Source organism: Prunus dulcis, chromosome 1, assembly GCF_902201215.1.
Source record: "Prunus dulcis chromosome 1, ALMONDv2, whole genome shotgun sequence".
Lineage (NCBI taxonomy): Eukaryota > Viridiplantae > Streptophyta > Magnoliopsida > Rosales > Rosaceae > Prunus > Prunus dulcis.
In genome coordinates this window covers 39790273-39811676 of record NC_047650.1, presented here as the reverse complement: position 1 = coordinate 39811676, position 21404 = coordinate 39790273, and the positions used below count along the sequence as shown (strand labels likewise).

Here is a 21404-nt window from a genome sequence, read left to right as displayed (position 1 = left end):
CTCTGTGAGCCTACTAAAAAAAGGCTATGTAGGGGCTAAGCCTCAAATGAAATCAAAGTGAGAGTTTGTCACCGTCTACAGGTTTGGGGTTCCTAGAGAGATTAGACAACTTTCAAGGTTTGGATCTCTGCAAGTATGTAAGCGTTGATAGAGACGCACAATATGTGATGTAGGACACGATTGGGATGAATTCAAGAGGGAAAAATTATGGGGCAGTCCACATGCTCTACTTTTTCAATTGTAGTCCAACCACCATGTATGTCCACAATTTTTAATGAATTTACAGTGTATGCCATTTCCAGAAATGGAAGTCTATGAAAGCACCTCCCTAAAATTTAGGCATCTCCTACAATCATGTCAGTTTGAAACAAATATGGCAATTTTACCCTTGATAAATTCAGCATTTTTTCTTAGGTTTTTCAAAGAATTTGTTAATGGAGTTTCATCTCAATATACTTTGGTGTGAGTATATATGTTGTGGAGGTTTCATTTTTACCTAGACTAGAGGTAACTTATGGATTTCATTATCTGGACTAGAGGTGGTTTATGGGTTTAATTACCTGGACTAGAGGTATGAAGTTTCTAGGAACCTCGATTACAAGTTTTGAGGTGGCTATACCTAGAATAGAGGCATATTTACGGTTTTGGGTGTAGTTTAGTGTGATTTGTAGGTGGAGACGTGATTTGTGGAATGTGTTGATGTTCTAAATATTTATGGTTTACAGTTTTGGAACAAAAGCATGTTCTAAATATCATAATTATTATGACAGAAATTAATGTCATAATTCTTGGACCCCTGTAGTCTAAGAGATCAGGACTGTATGTTCTAAATATCATAACTACAATGACATAAAGCCCAATACAATGTCAAAAAGAGAAAAACAAGTGCTCAACCAAAAAAAGAAAATAGAAGCCCAATTCTAGGCCCAAAACAGAAAAATAGAATCGACGCCGCCGCGACATAGGGGCTTAAATAGAGGAGATGAGAGACATAGGGGCTTAAATAGAGGAGGGGGGTGCGGCGGCAAAGATTAGCCGTCTGTTAGGACTCAAGAAAGAGCATATCCTATAGAATGGTTTAAGAGCTCAAGGGCATCCTTCCCTCACAAGCCGGTTTTTAAGGGCAAATTCTGCCCATGAGTTCTTAACATTTGGTATCAGAGCCTGATTTCACCACGCAACTGGGCCCAATTCCACATAAGGGGTGACCTAAACACTAGATTAAGATGATCGGTGTTATGTATGGGCATGATATTGATCACTGAATACTAATAGTTGAGTGAAGCCGCCTCAAAGAAAGTAAAGGGCTACCACCGGGTCAGTGTAGATAGAGTGGGCCAACGAGGACATTAGAAGAGGGGTGGGGCTCCTCCCTTTAATGTGATTGCGGTGTGAGAGCCTAGATGCGAGTGCGGTTGGTCTCTGTTTTCAGCTGCGTGAGAGCTACGGTTATTGGTTACCTTTAACTGATGTACTTAAGCCTATGGCCTCCCACCCCTAATCAATACTATCAAACGTAATAGTAAAATCGTACTACATTTTGGACAGAAAATCACTCATTTCAAAACAAAAAAGTAAAATCGTTCCTTTTCTTTTTTCCAAACCAATAAGTTTTTAAAATTAGGGAGAAAAAACTGATACTCTAGGAGGCTGTAATATCAATTCAATGGAAGTCTCCAACTCAACTATCATAAGAAATTAAATCGGCTGCATGCCCCTAAAACTAAAGTTTGGAAAACAATGAATTTGTAACTCAAATGTTTAAAAGAATTTACACTCTACCTCGAGCATAATTAAAAATGAAAAAAAAGGAACGCTTGGAAAACAACCAACCGTAAAAGTAAATAATAATTGATATTTGATGATGATTCTATGTTCCAATTTTTCATTGGCTAATTCTTTATGTACACCAAATGAAGTCCCACTAGAGTTGGACTTATCAAAGCCACCTACATATATTTAGCCCAAGAGGCCGACCCTGCTGCATGCATATACACGAGTCTGACAATGCTTTTTTTATCTATGTTCAAACAATCAGAACCGTCGGATGCTATAGGGATACATTTTGAAGCTCCAAAGTGCAGATCACAGAGTATGTTACAATTAATTGCAGAAAAATTAAAAGGGGGAAAGGGAAAACCATTGAACTCATTTACCTGCAGCTCAAGAGACTGTTCATCCGATTTTTCGACACCATTTGTGCGCGCTTCGTACCTTTCAATAACATCCTTGATACTTCACAACACAAAAGGATTAAAAAAACCAATCAATTGGCATGTTCACTAGTAAATTATTAGACACAGAAAAATTAACATGTGACTAAGCATACATGAGAAACAAAAACATGGAAAAGAATTTAACCCCCATTATTCAAACTTCTGGTTTGCAAACAACACAGAGATACACTCATGTTTATTTATTTATTTATTTTGTATAAGACTAATAAATGATATCATTGTATGATATGTGTGCATGGCTTCCTTTTAATAATCTGCAATTTATCATACTAAAATATTCTCTACCATAACTTCAAAGCTTGATGCCATGGCATCTTGCTTTTGATTGAATTATTTTCTGACTTTGGTTTCTATAACTAACATAACCAGATATCAGAGAGATTTCAGTTTCAATTATAATGCAAACTTTGATTTCCAATTTTCTGCAGACCCAAAATTTGATTTCCTCCAATTATATATTGCAGACCCAAGAAAGGGACTAATCATCTCAAGAGCAAGCAAGTACTATGAATATATTGCCTATTTCATTGGAATTTATTACAAAAAGTAATATCAACAGTAACCAAACTACACATGCATGCAATAAGTTAAAGAACACCCCATCAGCTTGGCTTTCTAACGCACAAATATCACATACATAATGAGAACGCAAAGTTATTTGCATGGTTTGGTTACGCAAATGAAAACGTCAAGTCAAATTCCTTCAATAGCAGCTGAGATATTTTCGAACAGAAAGCAAAGCAAACCCACGTATCAAGTCAACTGATAAGAAGTGGGCCTCAAAAATCTTCGTCACAGTTCCTCTGACGTCAACTCTGAGACCATCAAGTCGGCTAATATGCTTTGAATATATTGTTATGTTTGGTAGGCTACCATGCAAAGATGAATCATTACTAAACCCTAAAAAAACCTTAAGAAAAGCTATCCGCTTCGGGCTAGGTCATGTATAGGTTTTAGACTTCAACCTCAGCCCCGTGCATTAAGAATAGATGAGTCTCATGAACACATATATGACTTTGGAGTTTCGAGAATACCTATATGAACCTTTACTAGTACCGAATCATTTGTTTTCGACACATTACTAAATAAATCAACACTTGTCCAAACTTGGAAATTTTTGACACATTGCTCTACTTGGAAACTTGGAAAGGTTGGAAAAATAATGCAAAGCAAAATCTAAGGCTAAAGAACAACACTTTTATTCTTCTTTAGTTTCAGTGCAAGATCGTTTTATGGTTTATGTATTGGTTGCAAGTACATATGCACAAATGGAAACATGGAATGCAATATCGAGAGCTTTAATAGAGATACAATTAGAAAAACTTCAAAAAATAGAAAAAATAAAAAGTAGACAAATTAGGCCCGGAAACCCAGAAAATTAACATTTAAATTAAATTTACAACGGAAATTGATTAGAAATTGCACACTGACATAAAAGAATTAAAGACCTCCATTAGTACGTGTTTGTTACTTATAGTTTTGCTTTTCCTGTCTTTTAATTTTGTTCGATAACAACCAACGCAAATAGATGTAGCTTTTAGATAATAACTTTTTTTAAATTAAAAAAAAAAATCTTTAATTCGTGCACACAATACATAATTTTTTTAAATAAAAAAAACATCGCCATATAAAAGAGTATTCTTTTTATATATGGAGTGTATTTTGGGTTAAAGAAGACCACCTTAGAGGTAGTATTTCTAGGTGTTTTTTAATTAAATATAAATGACCAGCGCTTACTATGTGCAATTATTTTTGTTAACTGAAAGGAAGCACGACCTTATTTAAATTCTTATTCCATAGTTAACATTTCATTCTCACCCTCCCTCTCATGCACGCACATCTAAGTATGAAACTAGGTTTTAACAAAATCTTTCATGCATTCATGGCAAAAACATGTTATGGTCATGGCTCCACCACCCATTGCCCTATTTGAAAGCATGCATGCATATTCCTGCTGAAAGTCTTCAAGGCTTCTATGATGAATTCCCAAGTTATCATCATATCACTTTATTCCTAGTAAGAAAACTACAAATCACATAATTCAATGTAACTGTGAGAATGTGAAGAAATGTCCCACATTGGAAAGTTAGAGAAACTTAGGAAGGGCTTATAAGGAGTTGGGCTACTCCTATTGGCCAATTGATTTTGAGGTGAAACCTCAACTTCCTTTATAGTATCATAGCGGGTTTGTTCACGTGTGAAGCCCAATGTCCACACGTACTCCACGTCACCTAATGTGTTGGCCACGTGTTAGGCTTGAAATGTTGCCACACGTGAGGGGACGTGTGAGAATGTGAAAAAATATCCCACAATAATTTTTGGAAGTTGAGAAACATAACGAGGGCTTATAAGGAGTTAGGTGCTACTCCCCCCTTGGCCAAACTGGCATTTTCTAGTTTAGGTGGGGAAAATGAATTGACACCTTTTCAAACACAACCCGCCACTATCTTAAGTTTGAAGGATAATATATATACAAATAGATGTATATATACGGTAAAGAGTAAAATGCTATCTGATTAGCAAATTTATCATTTTATGTGGTCAGACTATGAATCTAAAATTAGTGATCTGCATTGTTGTTTGAGTGTATAATTCGACTGATGATCTATCACACCGTATCTCTCATAAAGGAACCATTAATTTTAGCTCCTTGGACAAGGATATTCTTCACTGTATAAGCGCGACCTAAGATTTCATATATTATCTATTACCAATATGTGATAGGCGGGACATGATATTGAAGCAGCAAGATACTAAACTATGCGAGTATATATGATAACCAGTTACTGGACAAGATATACAGAGTTTAGCATATGGTAAACAAAATTGATTGCACGTAAAAAAGAACATCACCATATATACACCACATCTTGCATGAAAAACATGGAAAACTAATAAAATAATGTTTCTCAAACTGGGACACCTAACTAGAAGTTTTCTTAATCAAAAGTAGACTTTATTTTCCTGAAGTGGTATATATACAAGGTAGTAACCCTCGAACTAGTTGCCTTTGAAACAGAGTATATCTAAAAGTAAAAATCGACCCCAAAAAATAAATATCCAAAAGTATCATCTACAAGACTGACTCACTCTCTCTCTCTCTCTCTCTCTCTCTAAGCTTCTGGATTCTCCATTTTTTCTTTCGGAAGTTTAGACACAATAAATAATGTCTGTGTGCTCAGTTCAAACCACGGAATTTCAGGAAGGACAGGGAATTTCCAGAAAGGCACCCTCCCTCTCCTCTAAATATATTTCTACCCAAATGACTGAATCTCAGAATCTCTCTCTCTCCCTCTCCCTCTCCCTCTCCCTCTCCCACTCCCACATAGAGAGAAGTCAAGTCATCAGACTTCAGAGACACCATGATCATACATATTGGTTATTTTTTCAAGGAAGGAAAAGTCAAAAGAATTATAAGGTACAGTGGTGGGTGTTGCTGGTACCTTGAGCTTGAATAATCAGAAAGCTTGCCAGTAGCAGAAAAGATGACAACTGCCACCTCAGATTCACACAGAACAGATAGCTCTGCGGCTTTCTTGAAGATCCCTCTTCTCCTCTTTGAGAAGGTCACCTGCCTTGCTGGCAGGTAGTCAATCTTCTTGATCTTGATCTTCTCTCTCATCATTTTCACCATCCCCCTTCAAAAAAATTCAAACCAACCACTTTTCACATATATTATTATGTTCATACACTCAAAAACTACACAATATTTTCTGGGTTTCTTCTATAAATTTTAAACATTTAATGGCCCCCAGATCTATGTGAACAAAACCCAGAAAAACCCACCAACCGAAATAGGTCAATAGTTCACAACAACATGCCTAGAGCACCAGAGCACCAGAGCACAAAGAAGAAGAAGAAGAGGAGGAGAAGAACCCTAATTAATTAATTTATGGGTTTTCCTCTCTTCGTTTAACGTTTACCTTCTTTTGGGGCCTTCAGGGTCTGAAGTTGTGCGTGCAGAAAACCTAGGAGAACGAGAGAGAGAAATGGCTGGCGGTTCAAGAAAGGAAAGGATTTAAATTGAATTTTCCCTTTTATGGAAAAAAAATATTTTTCTATTATCCTGTGCTTTACTTTCGGTATCCTCTGGGCAAACAAGTTAACAAACCTGAGCAAATCGACGGGCACAGATGCTCTCGACGTTGATGAATGCAATCTCCACCGTTGACTTTTTAACGTGGGAATAGAAAATGTGGCGTCTTACATCTAAATTTAGTTTGTTTTAAAAAGTTGTCGGTTTAATTCTTATTACGTGTCAGGCTACCAAAAAAGAAAAAGAAAACAAAAAAAGATATTTATGCAGGGGATTTTTACTCCTTTGACACAGGTCATGCGGTGTCATGTCACCATGCGACACTTGGCTTTGTCTTTATCTTCCTCCTGTCCACTTCTACGCATTTAATCCACGAAAAAAATACGAATCTCGCTATACCATATGTAATCTTTAGGAAATATGCAGGTGATCATTCAAAATTGATTTGGTTACCTTCTTTTTGTCTAGTTTAAGTTTCGTGACATGAGTTGTAATAGTCTAAATAAATAATGTCTATGACACTGACCCACCTACCAAACAAGACCTTAGAATCCTTTCGTAACGTTATCCTGTGCTGTGACATTGATAACCCAAGCAATACAAAATCCACAAGAGTCTCCATGCAGACTATTTTGATACAAAGTTCTAAATACAATACAAGTCAAAGACCAATTTGTCAGGCTGGACGTAATACATAGGTTTAGATACAACACAAAGTCGAGTTAACACACACAATCACTGATATCTTATAATACCTCGACTTTCTTTATTTAGCTACAAGGAGAGTAAACTCTCATCGTTCTCCACTTCTTAACCAGAGAAATTAGGGAAGCCTGAAATTCATAGTAAAATGATAAGCAAATTTATTAAAATGGTGAAGGATAATTAAAATACCATGAATGCAACTGCGCATCAAGATACGTTGGTGGAGATGTTTTAAGTTGTATATGCTATTTTAGTCGAGGGAGAGTGGAATACATTCTCTCTCGCATGTTTCCAATAGCTTTGTGTTGGAATCCCGCAATTGAAGCTTTATGTAATTATGATTACTTTTATATAAAAATGTTTTAAAATAAAAGAGAAATTTCGGTGAAAGTCACTAACTTCTTTCAATTTAAATAAGCACAAAAATGAAATGGCCCCAAAGACACACCTCAAAAGAAACTGCTCTACAAACCCCTAAAACATCTTCAATCGAAGCAGGCCCAAATCTTTGGGCCCAAATGAGCACTTACACCATATTTAAGCAGATGGGAAAAAAAACCCTATCATCGTGCACCTGGCTTTGTACAAGTATCTGAAATTCATGATGACTTGACATTTCTATCATAAAAAAATATTGTCGACAAAAAATCCAACGCTTTGGTTTGCTAGAGTTAAAAATGAAACGCAGAATCAAGTTGACAGGTAGAGAAATAAATCTAAGCAAGCATATCTTCTCTCCACACCAGGAAGGGAAAATATCTTTGTTACACGACACCCTGTGGTATTCATTTTTCTAAATAAAGCAAGCATATCTTCTCTGAATTCTCATCTTATCAAACTTAAAAAGCAAAGAGATATACGCAACATAAATAATATACATATATAGATATGTATATAAATAGGAAATATATAGCAAAGCAAAAGTAGGCTAGCTCACCCCAGTTTGAGAGATAAAGTGACGTCGTCGGAGGCATCTCCAAGAGAGGGAGAGAGACTGAGAGCACTATTGCAGGTGGTGGAGATAGCAGATTCAGATGACATGCCTTCTTCTTCTCCTCCACCTCCAATATTATTACTCAACCTCTCCGGATCCATAAGCGTAGGTCCAGTATTTCCTCCGGATAACATCATCTGCTGTGCAAAAAATTACAAAAGAAAAAAAAGATCAACCCATCTTTTATTAAGAGAACTCTTCCTCTTGAAAAACAAATTAAAAAAAACAAACAAATAGAAGAAATATGTACATGATTGTGGTAGTTGCTTACCGTCTGCCTTAGCTGGTTGTTGGCTTCTACCAGCTCAGCTCCCTGAAATTATAGTCAGTGCATGAAAGGGAGAACCAAAGCCAAACTCGGTTATGATCATTGATGTTAATTTATGTATGTATTTTTTTAAGTACTGATTATTGTAAATAGTTGAAATTTGTATTCGATTCTCACCTTTCTTTCAAGTGCCATAATCTCACTCATTCTCAGTTCTTCCTGAAAAGCAATGGAATATTTACATTTACATCGTATAGTTTATTTGCATATATGTAACCAGCTATAATAGCAACTCAAAACCTAAGGGACAACCCAGTTTCAATAACAAGAACAATTATATGCCCTGTTTGCACAAAGGACAATACAGAGGAATGCCTTCGCACCATGCTTACTAGAAAAGAAATTAGCGACGGCAGACCTTAGTTTGAATGACACGGCCAAGGCTTGCGTCCACCAGTTGTTCCAACTTCTGCAACTCATCAAAATTCAGCTCTTCAAGATCCTCTGCTTTCATCTGCCTGTTGCAAGCCACTCCAATTTCAGCAGATACATCAAACGATATAAAACCAGCTAAAAACCCACATATATCTTACAAGTTCATGAATTAACAAATTATTGCCTCAGCTGGTTGCTCTTCTCCTCGAGTTCCTTGCTCAATCCGATTTGGTTTTCATTCTCTAGCTAAAATGAGAAATGAAACCATCATTAAGGTAATCTAATCTGTCTCTGCTACATGAAAAGCTTATAAACATAAGCCCCAAAAATAAACAATGACACAACATGATGGGAAAATAAAAGGATTACAACTTTTTTTTTTAATTTTGAAAATGGAATCAAATGAATTACTTTAACATACAAGAACATGGATTTACAATTTGTCCTAGTCATTAATACCTTAGAAACACTTAGAGATTTAATTAATAGCGACAAACCCAACTTGCAGAGCAATTCAAAATTAGAATAAGGCAAATGGAAAAAGAACTTGTACTGATTAAATTGAGCACCAAAACAGAATCTCTAGCTGGAAAGAAACTTATTTCTTATCCACTCCAGTCTATCTATTAGTTAAAAAAGCCATCAAACACTTCTTCTTCTATAGAGATATGGACTTTAATGAAATTTTGACCTAAGTATTCATCATAGTCTTGAGCTAAGTGGCTCCAAATTTGGAGTTTCTCTACACGTGCTTAGAGTTTTTGGTGCTGAAGCAACCATCAAAGTGAGGATTTAGGTAGCTAACGAAATTAGGGTTCTATATGAGCCTAAGCCTCAAATGCAACCAACAAAGTGAGAGTTTCAGGTTTGAGGCACCCTTCGTGGAGAGATTAAACAAGTTTCAAGGTTTGGATCTCAGAAACACTGAGAGAGACACACAACATGTGATGTAGGACAAGATAGGGGTCAGTTGAGGTGGGAAAAATTAAAGAAGGGAAAGCCGCTCAAAGTTAGCAAGAAATTGCATAAGAAGAAAAAATTGTGCTTCAGTATCAATTATGGTGCTAGATGAAATAGAAAAGGAGTATAAGTTGGAATTTTCGGGTTGCTTGAGCAACTTTTATGAAAAATGGTTTTCAACAAGATTATATGAATTTATTGTTTGTTTCTAGATTTGGAATCAGTAGGATATTTTTTTTTCTTGGTAAGATTAAGTTTATGATTCTAATATTCTTTTCTTGTCAGTAAACCACCTTATGGAAATCGTATTCATTATCTTATCATATCTTAGCAATAAAATTTGAGAGTTTCCTCATCTCTGGTGCATTTCAAACTGTGTTCTAGGCAAGGGCAGAGCTATGCTAAAGAAAAACTGTTTGTACTTAAGTCTATGGGCTCCCCCCACTAATCTATACTTGTCAAAATTGCATTCCAAATACGGTAGTAAAATTGTGTACTACATTTATGAAAGGAAATCACTCATGTCAATTCAGTACTCTAGACAATTGTTTACCAGGAGCAGGAAACATATTCCACATCGTTCTCAAACTCCCTCAGATCTTATACCAGCCAATACAACTTGCAAGAATTTGAGATAAGATCAAGAAAGTGGGAAAAGAACTTTTGTTGCACTGAGTTAAGTTTAAAACCTAAGGAGTTGTAATCAATCTCTATAGTTGGATTTGGACATAATAAGCTAGATTTCCAGAGGGAACTCCATCAAAATTTCGAAGGCAACCAAAATATCATTGATTTCTATGAATTACAGATTTATTGGGGAACCTACCTATATTCAGGTCTTTTTATTATGATCTTGAGACTTGTATATGACTGTTCTTTTCCTTTTTTATTTTTCAAACCAAAAGGTTTTTAGATTCCAATAGCAGACTGTAATACTCTAGGAGACTGTAATATCGATTCAATAGCAGTCTCCAACTTAACTATCTGGAGTTTTGAAGAAATCATAAGAAATTTAAATTGGCTGCGCATTCCCCTACAAATACAGCTTGAAAAACAATGAGTTTATAAATCAAGTGGTCAAGAGCATCTTGCCTATCACTTGAGCAAAAAAGACTTGAAAAACAATTAACAGTAATAGAAGTAAACAATAAAAATCTGATTGATTGATAGTGGATAGGCTCCATTTGTTTTCTCAAACCAGACTATGACTTGGCCCTACTAGAAATGGACTTACCAACGCCACCTATATATATTTATTCCATGAGGCCCTGAATGCATATACATAAGTCTAACATGTAACAGAAAATAATACTGGTCTTTTGTATTTATGTTCAAACAATCAGAACCTTCAGATGCTATAGACATACATTTTGATGCTCCAAAGTACAGATCACAGAATATGTTACAATTAATTGCAGAACAATTAAAGGGGGAAATGGAAAAGGTTAAACATTGAACTCATTTACCTGTAGCTCAACAGACGGTTCGTCCGATTTTTCGACACCATTTGTGTGCGCTTTGTACCTTTCAATAACATCCTTGATACTTCACAACGCAAAAGGAAAAAACAATCAATTGGCATGTTCACCAGTGTAAGTTAGTAGACATAGAAGATCAAATTAATACATGTGACAAAGCATGCTGAGAAAAGAAAAGGAAAATAATTAGCCCTTTATGAAAAATTCTGGTCTGCAAACACAAAGACACACTTCTGTTTATTTTCTTTTGTATATACTATTATATGGTATGCTTCCCTTTAAGAAGCACTATTTGAACATACATGGGTTAGGCCAGTTGGCCAGGGCAGTGAGCCCACCTCCCTTGCACCCAAGTTCGAATCCCTTTACCCATAGATTAGTTTAATTTAGACTATCGCTTGTATTAAAAAAACACACTATTTCAAGAAGAGACCAATTTTAAGGAATATTCAGGATTCTAATAATCTGTAATTTTTTCATACTAAAGTTCTCTAACTTCGCTCACTGACATAACTTCAATGCTAAGCCATAAAGCATGATGGCATGGCATCTTGCTTTTCATACTTGAGCTTCTTTAACAAGCATAATCAGCAACCAGAATTAGCATTCTTTCACAACTTAACCCCCAACGACCCACCACCATTAATTAGGCCAACTACAAAACAATTCATAACTTCTTGTTTTGGAATTTGGTTTCCAATTACAATGCAAACCCATAATTTCATTTTCAATTATAATGCAAAGTGCAAACAGCAGAGCCGAAAAAGGGCCACACCATAGAAAACCAATCATCTCAAAAGAAAGCAAGTGTAATGTATGTATTGCCTATTTCATTAAAATTTATTACAAAAAATTACATCAACAATAACCAAACCAGTTTTGACATGCATGAAATAAGCTAACTGGTAGAATTTATTACAACAAATAACATCAACACTGAAAAACAGAGGAACTAATTTACCCCACCCTTCCCAAGGAAAAAATAATCTGACCCCATCAACCAAGATTTCATACCATCATCACAAGTAAGATTTTTTAGATTTTGAAATCAAGTTAACATTTTATTTGAGATGTGGTCTTGTTGCAAGCAAAGTCAGCCAAAAGGCCCAAAAAATTGTTTCAAACACTCAAAATCACATACACAATAAGAACTTTAAGCTATTTGCTGGCTGCCGCATGGCTGGCTTTATTGCTTGGTTTGGTTGTGCAAATCAAAACGTCAGGTAGCTGAGATATTTTAGAACACAAGGCAAACCTACGTGAGACCATATCAAGTCCACTAATAAGGAGTGGGCCTCAAAAATCTTAGTCACAGTTCCTCTCACATCAACTCTGGACCTCATTGCAATATGCTTTGAATCATGTTATCTTTAGTTGTCCCCTTTTTAGTCAGTGGATGGTTGAATCTATGTAGGCCATATATGCCAAACGTATTGGAAAAAATTCAGGGTCAAATGCATTTTGCACCCTTGTGAATCAGGATCCTAACTCATAAGGATTTTTACAATTATATTATTTCATAATTTATACATTTTTCGTAATATTCTTTAACTAAACAATTTTTCCATGTATACTTTATCCAAAACAAGTTCTCCACATGTTTAACCTCAAATATGGCGAAGAAATCATTAAACGCTCTAAATGTTTAAGCTGTCTAATATTCTACCACAACTAATTTGAACGATATTAGATGGATTTCCATATAAACAATGCTTAGCTCTCCCTAAAAAATTGTGTCCATAACTTGCAAAGCGCATCATGCTCTCACTAGGTATAACGAAATGAGCTAGGTCGGTAACTCGTTTTCTTGTCCACCACAATTGGCGCTTGCCCATCCAAATACCTTTTGGTTGTATCGTGCCTAACTTGGCTACACAAGATTCTCAACCCGTCCATTTACTTTAATTTTGTTTTTCTCTTCCACTTATATAGTGAATCTTTAGCAACTTGGGAGCTTAGCTCATATTGAGTGAATCTCGTCAACAAATTCTTGTCTTGTGTGTTTGCTTACTTTTGTCTTTCTCGATCGCGTATATTGTTTCACACTTGTTCTTTCATGGAATCAAGAGATAGATTTCCTAACTGGTATCAGAACTTGGCATTTTATGTGCGAACAATGAGCGTAGACAACGTTGAGAAGAAAGTAGACAAGTTTGATGGTAGAGATTTCTTGCTTCGGAGTTCTCACATCGAGAATTACCTCAATCTCAAGAAACTCTATGTTCCTTTATCTTAATATAAAAAATAAAAAATAAAAAACCTAAGGACATGGAACAAGAGGAATGGGATGAGCTTGATGGTATGGCCTTTGCAGCTATCCAATTGACGCTTATGAATGAAGTGAGGCGTCGAGACTACTTATGCATTGATGATGACTCTATCCGAGATGTATGAGAAAGCCATGTGCGATGCAACAATAGTATTTGATGAAGCGCTTGTTTAAACTGAAGATGACCAAGGAGTTTACCTTATTACTAGGAGAAAGAATAACGAGATAAATATAATATCTCGTTATACAATGTGGATTCTAAATTTGGCAAAGCTACAATGCAGTTTTGCAACCAAACCTTGACAAAAGCTAACGTTGGGCACTCTCTAGTGGTTCCAGAGAAACATTCCCTTGGAAAACCCTACAACTTTAGTTTACATCCCGAACTAGTTAGACAGATGCAATTGAAATAGTGAACCTACTAAAATGGGAAGAAGATGATCTACTATGAAGTGATGAACCTACTAAATGGGGAAGAGGAACGATCTCCTATAAAGGAAAACTTAGTGAAAGTGGCTAAGGTTCTTAAGCATGTCAGTATATACAATTTGCTATGACCAAGAATAGACAACATATGCTATATCCTGTGTTAACATGGCCTCTCCAAGCCCTTAAGAGTTTCAAAAAATAAAAATATGAACAAAACATCTTAAAACAAAACTATAACAATGGATGAGTTTCATGAACACAGAAATGAAAACTGAAACAATTTTGTATTATTGATTAAACTTCACTTATGACTTTGGAGTTTCGAGAATACCTATATGACGCTTTACTAGTAATGAATCATTTGCTTTAGCATCATAGTTTTTTCGATGACTTTCAGCAGCACATTACTAATAAATTTTTCGAAAATTTAGTATAACATAAGTAGAGGAATATTTTTCTAAGCTTCTGAATTACAGTTAGAAAAATAATGTAAAGTAAATTCTAAGGCTAAAGAACTACACTTTTATTCTTGTTTAGTTTCAATGTATATTGATTACAGTAAAGTCGTTTTATGGTTTTTGTTTTGGTTGCAAGTACTCTGTATGGAAACAGGGTAACTTGTAAATATGCTCAAACGGAAACACGGACTGCAATTTAGAGAAACTTCTAAAATAAAAAATAAAAAGTAGACGAACTAGTAGTAGCTTTGCATATAACATGTCAGTTAGGCCCCGGAAACCTAGAAAAATAACTTTTAAATGAAATTAATTACAAATTGCCATTAGTATTTAACTGAGACCTCCATTTGTCTCAAAGCTTTTTTTATATATATAAAGGCCACTTATAATAACTTTTTATATATTAAAACAAATCGTTAATTCCACACAATAGACATTTAGAGGTGGTATTTCTAGTTTTTTTTAAAATATTTAATATAAATTATCAGCGCTTACTATGTGCAATTAATTTTGTTAACTGAAAGGATGCATGACCTTATTTAAACTCTTATTCCATAGTTAACATTTCATTCTCACCCTCTCTCCCTTTCCTTCCTCTTATGCATGCACATCTGATTATGAAAGTAGGTTTTAACACGATCTTGCATGTATTCATGGCAAAAACATGTTATGGTCATAGCTCCACCACCCATTGCCCTACTCGAGGAGAAAAACTTAGTTGCAACAAGGATAACATTGTTTTGCTATCTCTAACCAATAATAGTATGCCACGTGGAAGTGTTATCACGCGTGTCATAACTTTGTTGGCCGGGGATAACAAAATAATGTTATCCCCATTTCATGAAATTCTTTCTCGTACTTGAGAGCAAGGATGCATATTCCTGCTGAAAGTCTTCAATGCTTCAATGATGAATTCCCTAGTTATCATCATATCACTTTATTCCTAGTAAGAAAACTACAAATCATATAATTCAATTTTCGTAACCTAGCAAATTGTAACCGCATTAATTTACTGGCATTTTTTAGTTTAGGTGGGGAGAATGAAGGACACCTTTTCGGACACAACCCACCACTATCTTTACCATATGTGTATATATATATATATATATATATATATATATGGGGTAAAGTGTAAAATACTCTCTTAATAGATAGACTATCTATCATTTTATGTGGTCAGACTGTGAATCTAGAATTGGTGATATGTATTCTTGTTTAAGTGTATGATTTGATTGATGGTCTAACATCCCGTGTCTCTGGCAGGGGAACAATTAAATTTAAGGTTTCAATCATTTCCTAATAAAATAATGTTTCTCAAACTGGGGACACCTAGCTAGCAGTTGTCTTAATCAATAGTAAACTTTACTTCCCTGAGGTATAAGGTAGTAATCCTCGAAATAGTCCCTTTGAAATACAGTCTCTCTTTCTCTCTCTTCTTCTTTTTCATTCTCCTTTCTTTTTTTTTTTCTTTGCATTCTAGACCACAGTTCAAATCAAACCATGGAATTTCAGGAAGAAAAAAAAAAATCCATAAAGGTACCCTTCTCCTCCAAATATATTTTGACCCTAATGGCTGGATCTTAGAAGATCTCTCTCTCCCTCTCTCACCCACACAGAGAGGACAAGTCAGACTTCAGAGACATCATATCGGTTATTTTTTCAAGGAAGGAAAAGTCAAAAGAATTATAAGGTATGTTGTTGGTACCTTGAGCTTGAATAATCAAAAAGCTTGCCAGTAGCAGAAAATATGACAACTGCCACCTTAGATTCACACAGAACAGAGAGCTCTGCAGCTTTCTTGAAGATGCCTCTTCTCCTCTTTGAGAAGGTCACCTGCCTTGCAGGCAAGTAATCAATCTTCTTGATCTTGATCTTCTTCTTCATCATCTTCACCATCCCCCCTTTAAAAAAAATTCAAACCAACCACTTTTCATATATATTATTATGTTCCATACACTAAAAAACTACACAATATTTTCTGGGTTTCTTCTCAATTTTAAACATTCAATGGCCCCCAGATCTGAGTGAACAAACCCAGAAAAACCCACCAACCAAAATAGGTCACGAGTTCACAACAACATGCCTAGAGTACCAAAGCACAAAGAAGAAGAAGACGAGGAAGAAGAAGAAGAATAAGAAGAAGAAGAAGAAGAGGAGAAAGAGGGAAAACCATCAATTAATCAATTATTTAATTAATTAAATTCTGGGTTTTCCTCCCTTTGTTTAATGTTTACCTTCGTTGGGAGGTTTCAGGTCTGAAGTTTTGGTGTGTCCAGAAAAACTAAGAGAATGAGAGAGATAAATGGCTGCTGCCGCTGGCTGGCTTTTGTAATAGAAAGTAAAGGATTAAAATTGAATTCCAAAATTGAATTTGTCCTTTTTATGGAAAAGCAAAAGCTTTTATTACGTGTCAGGCTACAAACGAAAAAACAAGAAGGGAGTTTTATTTTATTTTTATGTGGAGGAGGATGGCCTATGATACAGGTCCTGCCTGTCTTGTCATTTGATTTAACCCACCAAGCGACACCTGGCTTTATCATTACTCTGCTCAGGTTAGAGCACTTTCAGCGTGAGGCCCCAGCCCAGCCAAGAGGTCCCCGGCCCTATTTGTGTTTCTAGCACCCCATTCTTGTTAGGGTAAGAGATGGGCTCTATCAATTTGGACAAGCCCAAAGGCAAGACTATCTAGACTGCTACCTGGGCAAGCTAATCTAATATTAATGTCATTGTGATGTCAGCAGTTAATTTAAATAAGAAAAAACAATTGGAAAAAGAATACCAAAAATTTCAGAAATTATTTTTTAATAAATACCTAGCTATATTCTTCACTTCCAATACCAAAATTTTATACAATTCATCTCCTTATATCTCATGTGAATGGTGGTTACTCTTGGGTTGTCATGACAATAGGTGAAAAACCAACAAAAAAATTGCAATGACATGCATTATTCATGTGAATAGTAACAACCTTTGTCTCCCCTTTGTCATGGCAAATAGGTGGAAATGCTCTTAGGCCATCCCCGATCATAGGGCTAAATGTAGTCTACGTTTATAATTTTAGCCCTTCAAAATATTAATTTTTTAAAGAATAGTGTAAGGCTAAATTTTTCAATTTCTAGCAATGCAGACCTATATTTGAGGGCCCTCCATATTTTATTATTTTAATAAAAACTATGATATAACACTCATATATTTTAAGAAGTCCAAGTATCGTATCCTCAAAAAGCAGGTAGGCAAATGTCTGCACACAAACAAATAATTAAATGTACCAAAATAAATGTGACAAGCCAAATAGAAAATTAATTTGATTTGAGTGTCGTAGATATTGAGTCTAAAAATGAAATATCAATAATGGAAATATTAAGGCATCAAGGTTCAATTTTTTAAGCAAAATATGTTTCATACTCTTTAATCCAAATTATAACTCGATTAAAATTATCATTGAGAAACTTTAACTGGAAGCTAAATAAATTAAAACCAATTTAATTTTTCAATGTTATCTTTTATTAATGATTGTTCAGAAAATGGAATTGCTTAATATTTAATCATTTAATTTGAAAGTATGCTAACTTAGTTCTTAACAATGAGAAAAATATAATTGAACTCATGAAAAGATAGTAGCACTTATCATCAATCAAAATAAAAAGATATGAAAATATTGAACAACCAAAAATTAAAAAATTAAGCAATTCATACCATATATTGGATTAAAAAAACAATTCACAAACTTATTCAAAGGACATTCCCTTTAGCCTTAGCTACAGTTCTAGCAACGCATTACAAAGGAATATGTCGTAGTTGTGTCCTTGCCAAATAAGTTGATGGGTGATTTATAGTAGTCGTGAGTGGAAAGTTAATACATTCATAGTGGGTAATGAATGGTTTTAAGTGAGGGATTAATTTAATTAAACATGTGTCGATGGTGGAGAGTTAGTGGAAAAGAAATAATAATGAGGTAGTGGCCGTTAAAGGCTATGAATGACATGAAATAGGCTCTTTAGCTTTAATGGATTTGTCTTCTCTTCTCCCTCTTTACTTTTCTTTATAATCACAATAATCCCACAATCAATTCTTCAATAAAATCCACCAAAAATTCTCTTCACACATTGTTTGAACTTGGACAAATATATATCTTCATCTTTTGGCTTTCCAACTTTCTACAAAAGATAAATTCACTTAATAAGTTCACTAAATTTAATACAAAAAATTCATAAATCCAATTGGTAAGAATGAAATGTAACGGCAAGTGAAATTATCTTTTCTTATCTTATCTTTTTTCTTTTTTTTCTTTTTTTTTTTTACAAAAGTGAAATTTTCTTTATTAAGCCAAATTTATATCATAAAGTCTCCAAATTTATATTAAAAATATGTAATTTGAGACTCTCATCACAGAGCAGGGGGACTCCTAACCAGGTTTGAAAAAAGATAGCGAAACAACATAGTACTGTTCAAGAGAAACAATGAAAAAAAACATGCACAACACAAACCATTTTCCATATAAATATAGGATCTAAAAACAGTTGGCATGCTCACACAACTTTGGCAAACATTTTTCGGGTACCCATAATATGCTTGTCTGACAACCGATCCTTAAAGGCCAACTAACCTTACCATAAATAAAAATATATCCAACATACCTGGTACAATAGCAAGAGTGTCCATTTATCGGCTATACTACTTCGACTAAACCTCACATGTACGATATTGGAAAAGTCAGTCTGCGCAGCCCCTCCGGAGGTTTAGGGAATCGAAACCCAAGGAAGTCGCTATACCCACTTTACTATCAAGTCGTCGAGGATAATGCCCACATGCGTATACCCTCCAAAACTTTGGAAATTCAAAGCCAAGCATCCATAAAACCAAACAATATGGTATCCAAAAACAGTGCATCTTTCGCACACAACAATATTTACTATGTCATATATACACACAAAAATACAATTTCGAGAATGAGTCCCCATACTTGGAATCCAAAGCTCAAGCCTGACTTGCCATCTGCACCTTTGAACTCAAACTGGCCACTCTTGAGCAATTGAATCACAATCCAACATTCAGAAATAATACAAAAAATTCTTAATTGCACTTTAGTCCTTTTTCTTGTCTTTAATTGCACTTTCCAAATTACAAATTTGTCCTTATAAGTCCTTAAAAGTTCTAAGTAATTGTAAAATAGTCCTTGTACTTTTTGAAAAGTCCAAAAATGTTCCAATAGTCTTGTAGTTCCATCTCTGGTCCGAAAATGGTAAAATTCATGGTACGGTAAAGTTAAAGTCTAAATAGTACTTTGTTGTTCATACATATTGACAAAAGGAATATGCATAAATTGGTTCATGAATTATAGAAGGAAAATGATTATAAGATTATCTGGTTTGTTTAGATTTCAAATGGACGGAGTAACGGCGTATGGAGTATATTTTAGGAATAACTTGAAAATTACCCAATTAGAAAATAATACGAATTGCATACTTGAAAATTTTAAATTGGGCAAAGTAACACTTAGGAAATAGAAATACGGAATTAAAACGAATAGAATACAAGGTAGAGAGTAGAGATTACCTCGGTCAGTGTAACAATGAATAGTGAAATCTGACGTCAATATTGACTTATTGGAATGAATAAGAAATGGCTTATACTATGTACGGAAGTGAACTGTAAATTTTGGGTAAATAGTGTCTGGGATGAATAGTGCTTGATGAATGGGAACTCTGAAGAATGTCGGAATAGTAACTCTAATGGAGGAGAAGTAGAGCAAGAGTGGGAGGAAGAGAAAATTTGAATTTTGGTGTGAAGAAAATGAGAGAAGGGGGATATTTATAGAAATCCTTGACAGTTCGGATCGATTCGAATATTTAATTCGAAGGCTGAGATTAAAAGATGAGTTTTTGATCAGGTGTAGGGAGGTACATGATAGCTTTAAGATGGATGGTCCAGATGCATTCCCAACAACCAAACCAAACGCCTAGATCAAGTCAAAAGTCTTTGATTTTGATCTACAGTCCATATATGATCGAGAATTAGATCAATGGCTTAGATGAGACTAGCTCACAGAATAGTACTCTACACCCTAGTCAACTTACGGGTCAACGTATTCCAAGTCTTCCAACTAATCAGGTGTTGACATGTGGCTTGGTGATGTGTTCCAACCAATCAGAAAACGCCATGTGTCAAACTTATTTTCTTTTCCTATTTTTCAACTTCAAAAGTTCACTAAAAATACGTCCAAGCTCCGAAAAATTATCTGTAAAATACCACAAGCTCATATTGACGTCTACAATTTTCCTATGAAGTTAAAACACTAAAATTCTAACATCATATTTGTAGAAGTAAGTTTTTCTCAAACATAATGACAATATTTACTTCGGAAAAATGCCACTTACCTCAAAATGGACCGTGCAATTTTTATTGTACGCGTAAAAATATTCTGGAAATTTTCAAGGTATTACAGATAAAGATGGGACAAGTAAAGTATTAGACAAAGAGAGAGATGATGATGATTGCAACAGTGCCAGCCTCTGTCACATGATAAGTAACTCCATTGACATTAGGAATATAAGTTCGTCCGGGTTAGGTAGTATTCAGAAAATCATCAGGATCAAACGTCATATGATCAGTTGCACTAGAATCAATTATCTAGCATGTGAAATCACTTTTGTTCGAAATTTGGAATCCATAACCAGTACCCTTACTGGCAGTATTGCGTTGTGTTATATCCTTGAGAAGAGCCCACCATTTGGGGTCGCCATTTAATTTGAAATAAGTCTTGCGAGTTTGTCTCGGATTGCCACAGTATACGCAATCTCATCCATGTGTCTGGGTCGTTGGTTAGGAAGTTGTAATATGTGCAGCAGAAGATGCATAAGATATAGGTTAAGTAGGAAGATGGATCAGAATTTGAGCCAGAGTCGGGGTCTGAGTCTGAGTCAGGTACGGTATGTGGGTCATAATCTAAGGCTGATTCGGGTTCTGGGTCTTTTTGGAAATCAATTCTTCGAAGATTGGGGTCGAAATCGGGGTCTTGGTCGGATCCTGAGTCAGGACCGTGTTCTGTACCTTTAGGAACTGAGCTATCTGAGCACTTAATTCAGCTATAGGCTTGGGTGAAAAACAGAGGTAGGGTCAACAGTGCTACCTTTAT

At 35.2% G+C, this 21404-nt stretch overlaps 1 protein-coding gene across 7 annotated transcripts in view; it reads right to left on the bottom strand.

The window, feature by feature from the left end:
- The window catches only part of LOC117627986 (MADS-box protein JOINTLESS-like), a 36721-nt gene that overhangs the window by 2699 nt on the left and 12618 nt on the right, over window positions 1-21404 (bottom strand). For 4 of the 7 annotated variants that reach the window (XM_034360322.1, XM_034360338.1, XM_034360362.1 and 1 more), the window contains exons 1-10: window positions 16504-16603; window positions 15975-16170; window positions 11102-11180; window positions 8860-8921; window positions 8659-8758; window positions 8418-8459; window positions 8223-8285; window positions 7916-8109; window positions 5681-5875; window positions 2157-2235 (exon numbers count right to left, since the gene is read on the bottom strand). In XM_034360322.1, coding sequence (XP_034216213.1) covers window positions 2157-2235; window positions 5681-5875; window positions 7916-8109; window positions 8223-8285; window positions 8418-8459; window positions 8659-8758; window positions 8860-8921; window positions 11102-11180; window positions 15975-16165 — 1005 coding nt within the window. In that variant the 5' untranslated portion in view covers window positions 16166-16170; window positions 16504-16603. Of the gene's footprint in view, window positions 1-2156; window positions 2236-5680; window positions 5876-7915; window positions 8110-8222; window positions 8286-8417; window positions 8460-8658; window positions 8759-8859; window positions 8922-11101; window positions 11181-15974; window positions 16171-16503; window positions 16604-21404 lie in introns of those variants that run through there. The other 3 variants (XM_034360345.1, XM_034360330.1, XM_034360354.1) reach the window with 3 other exon arrangements.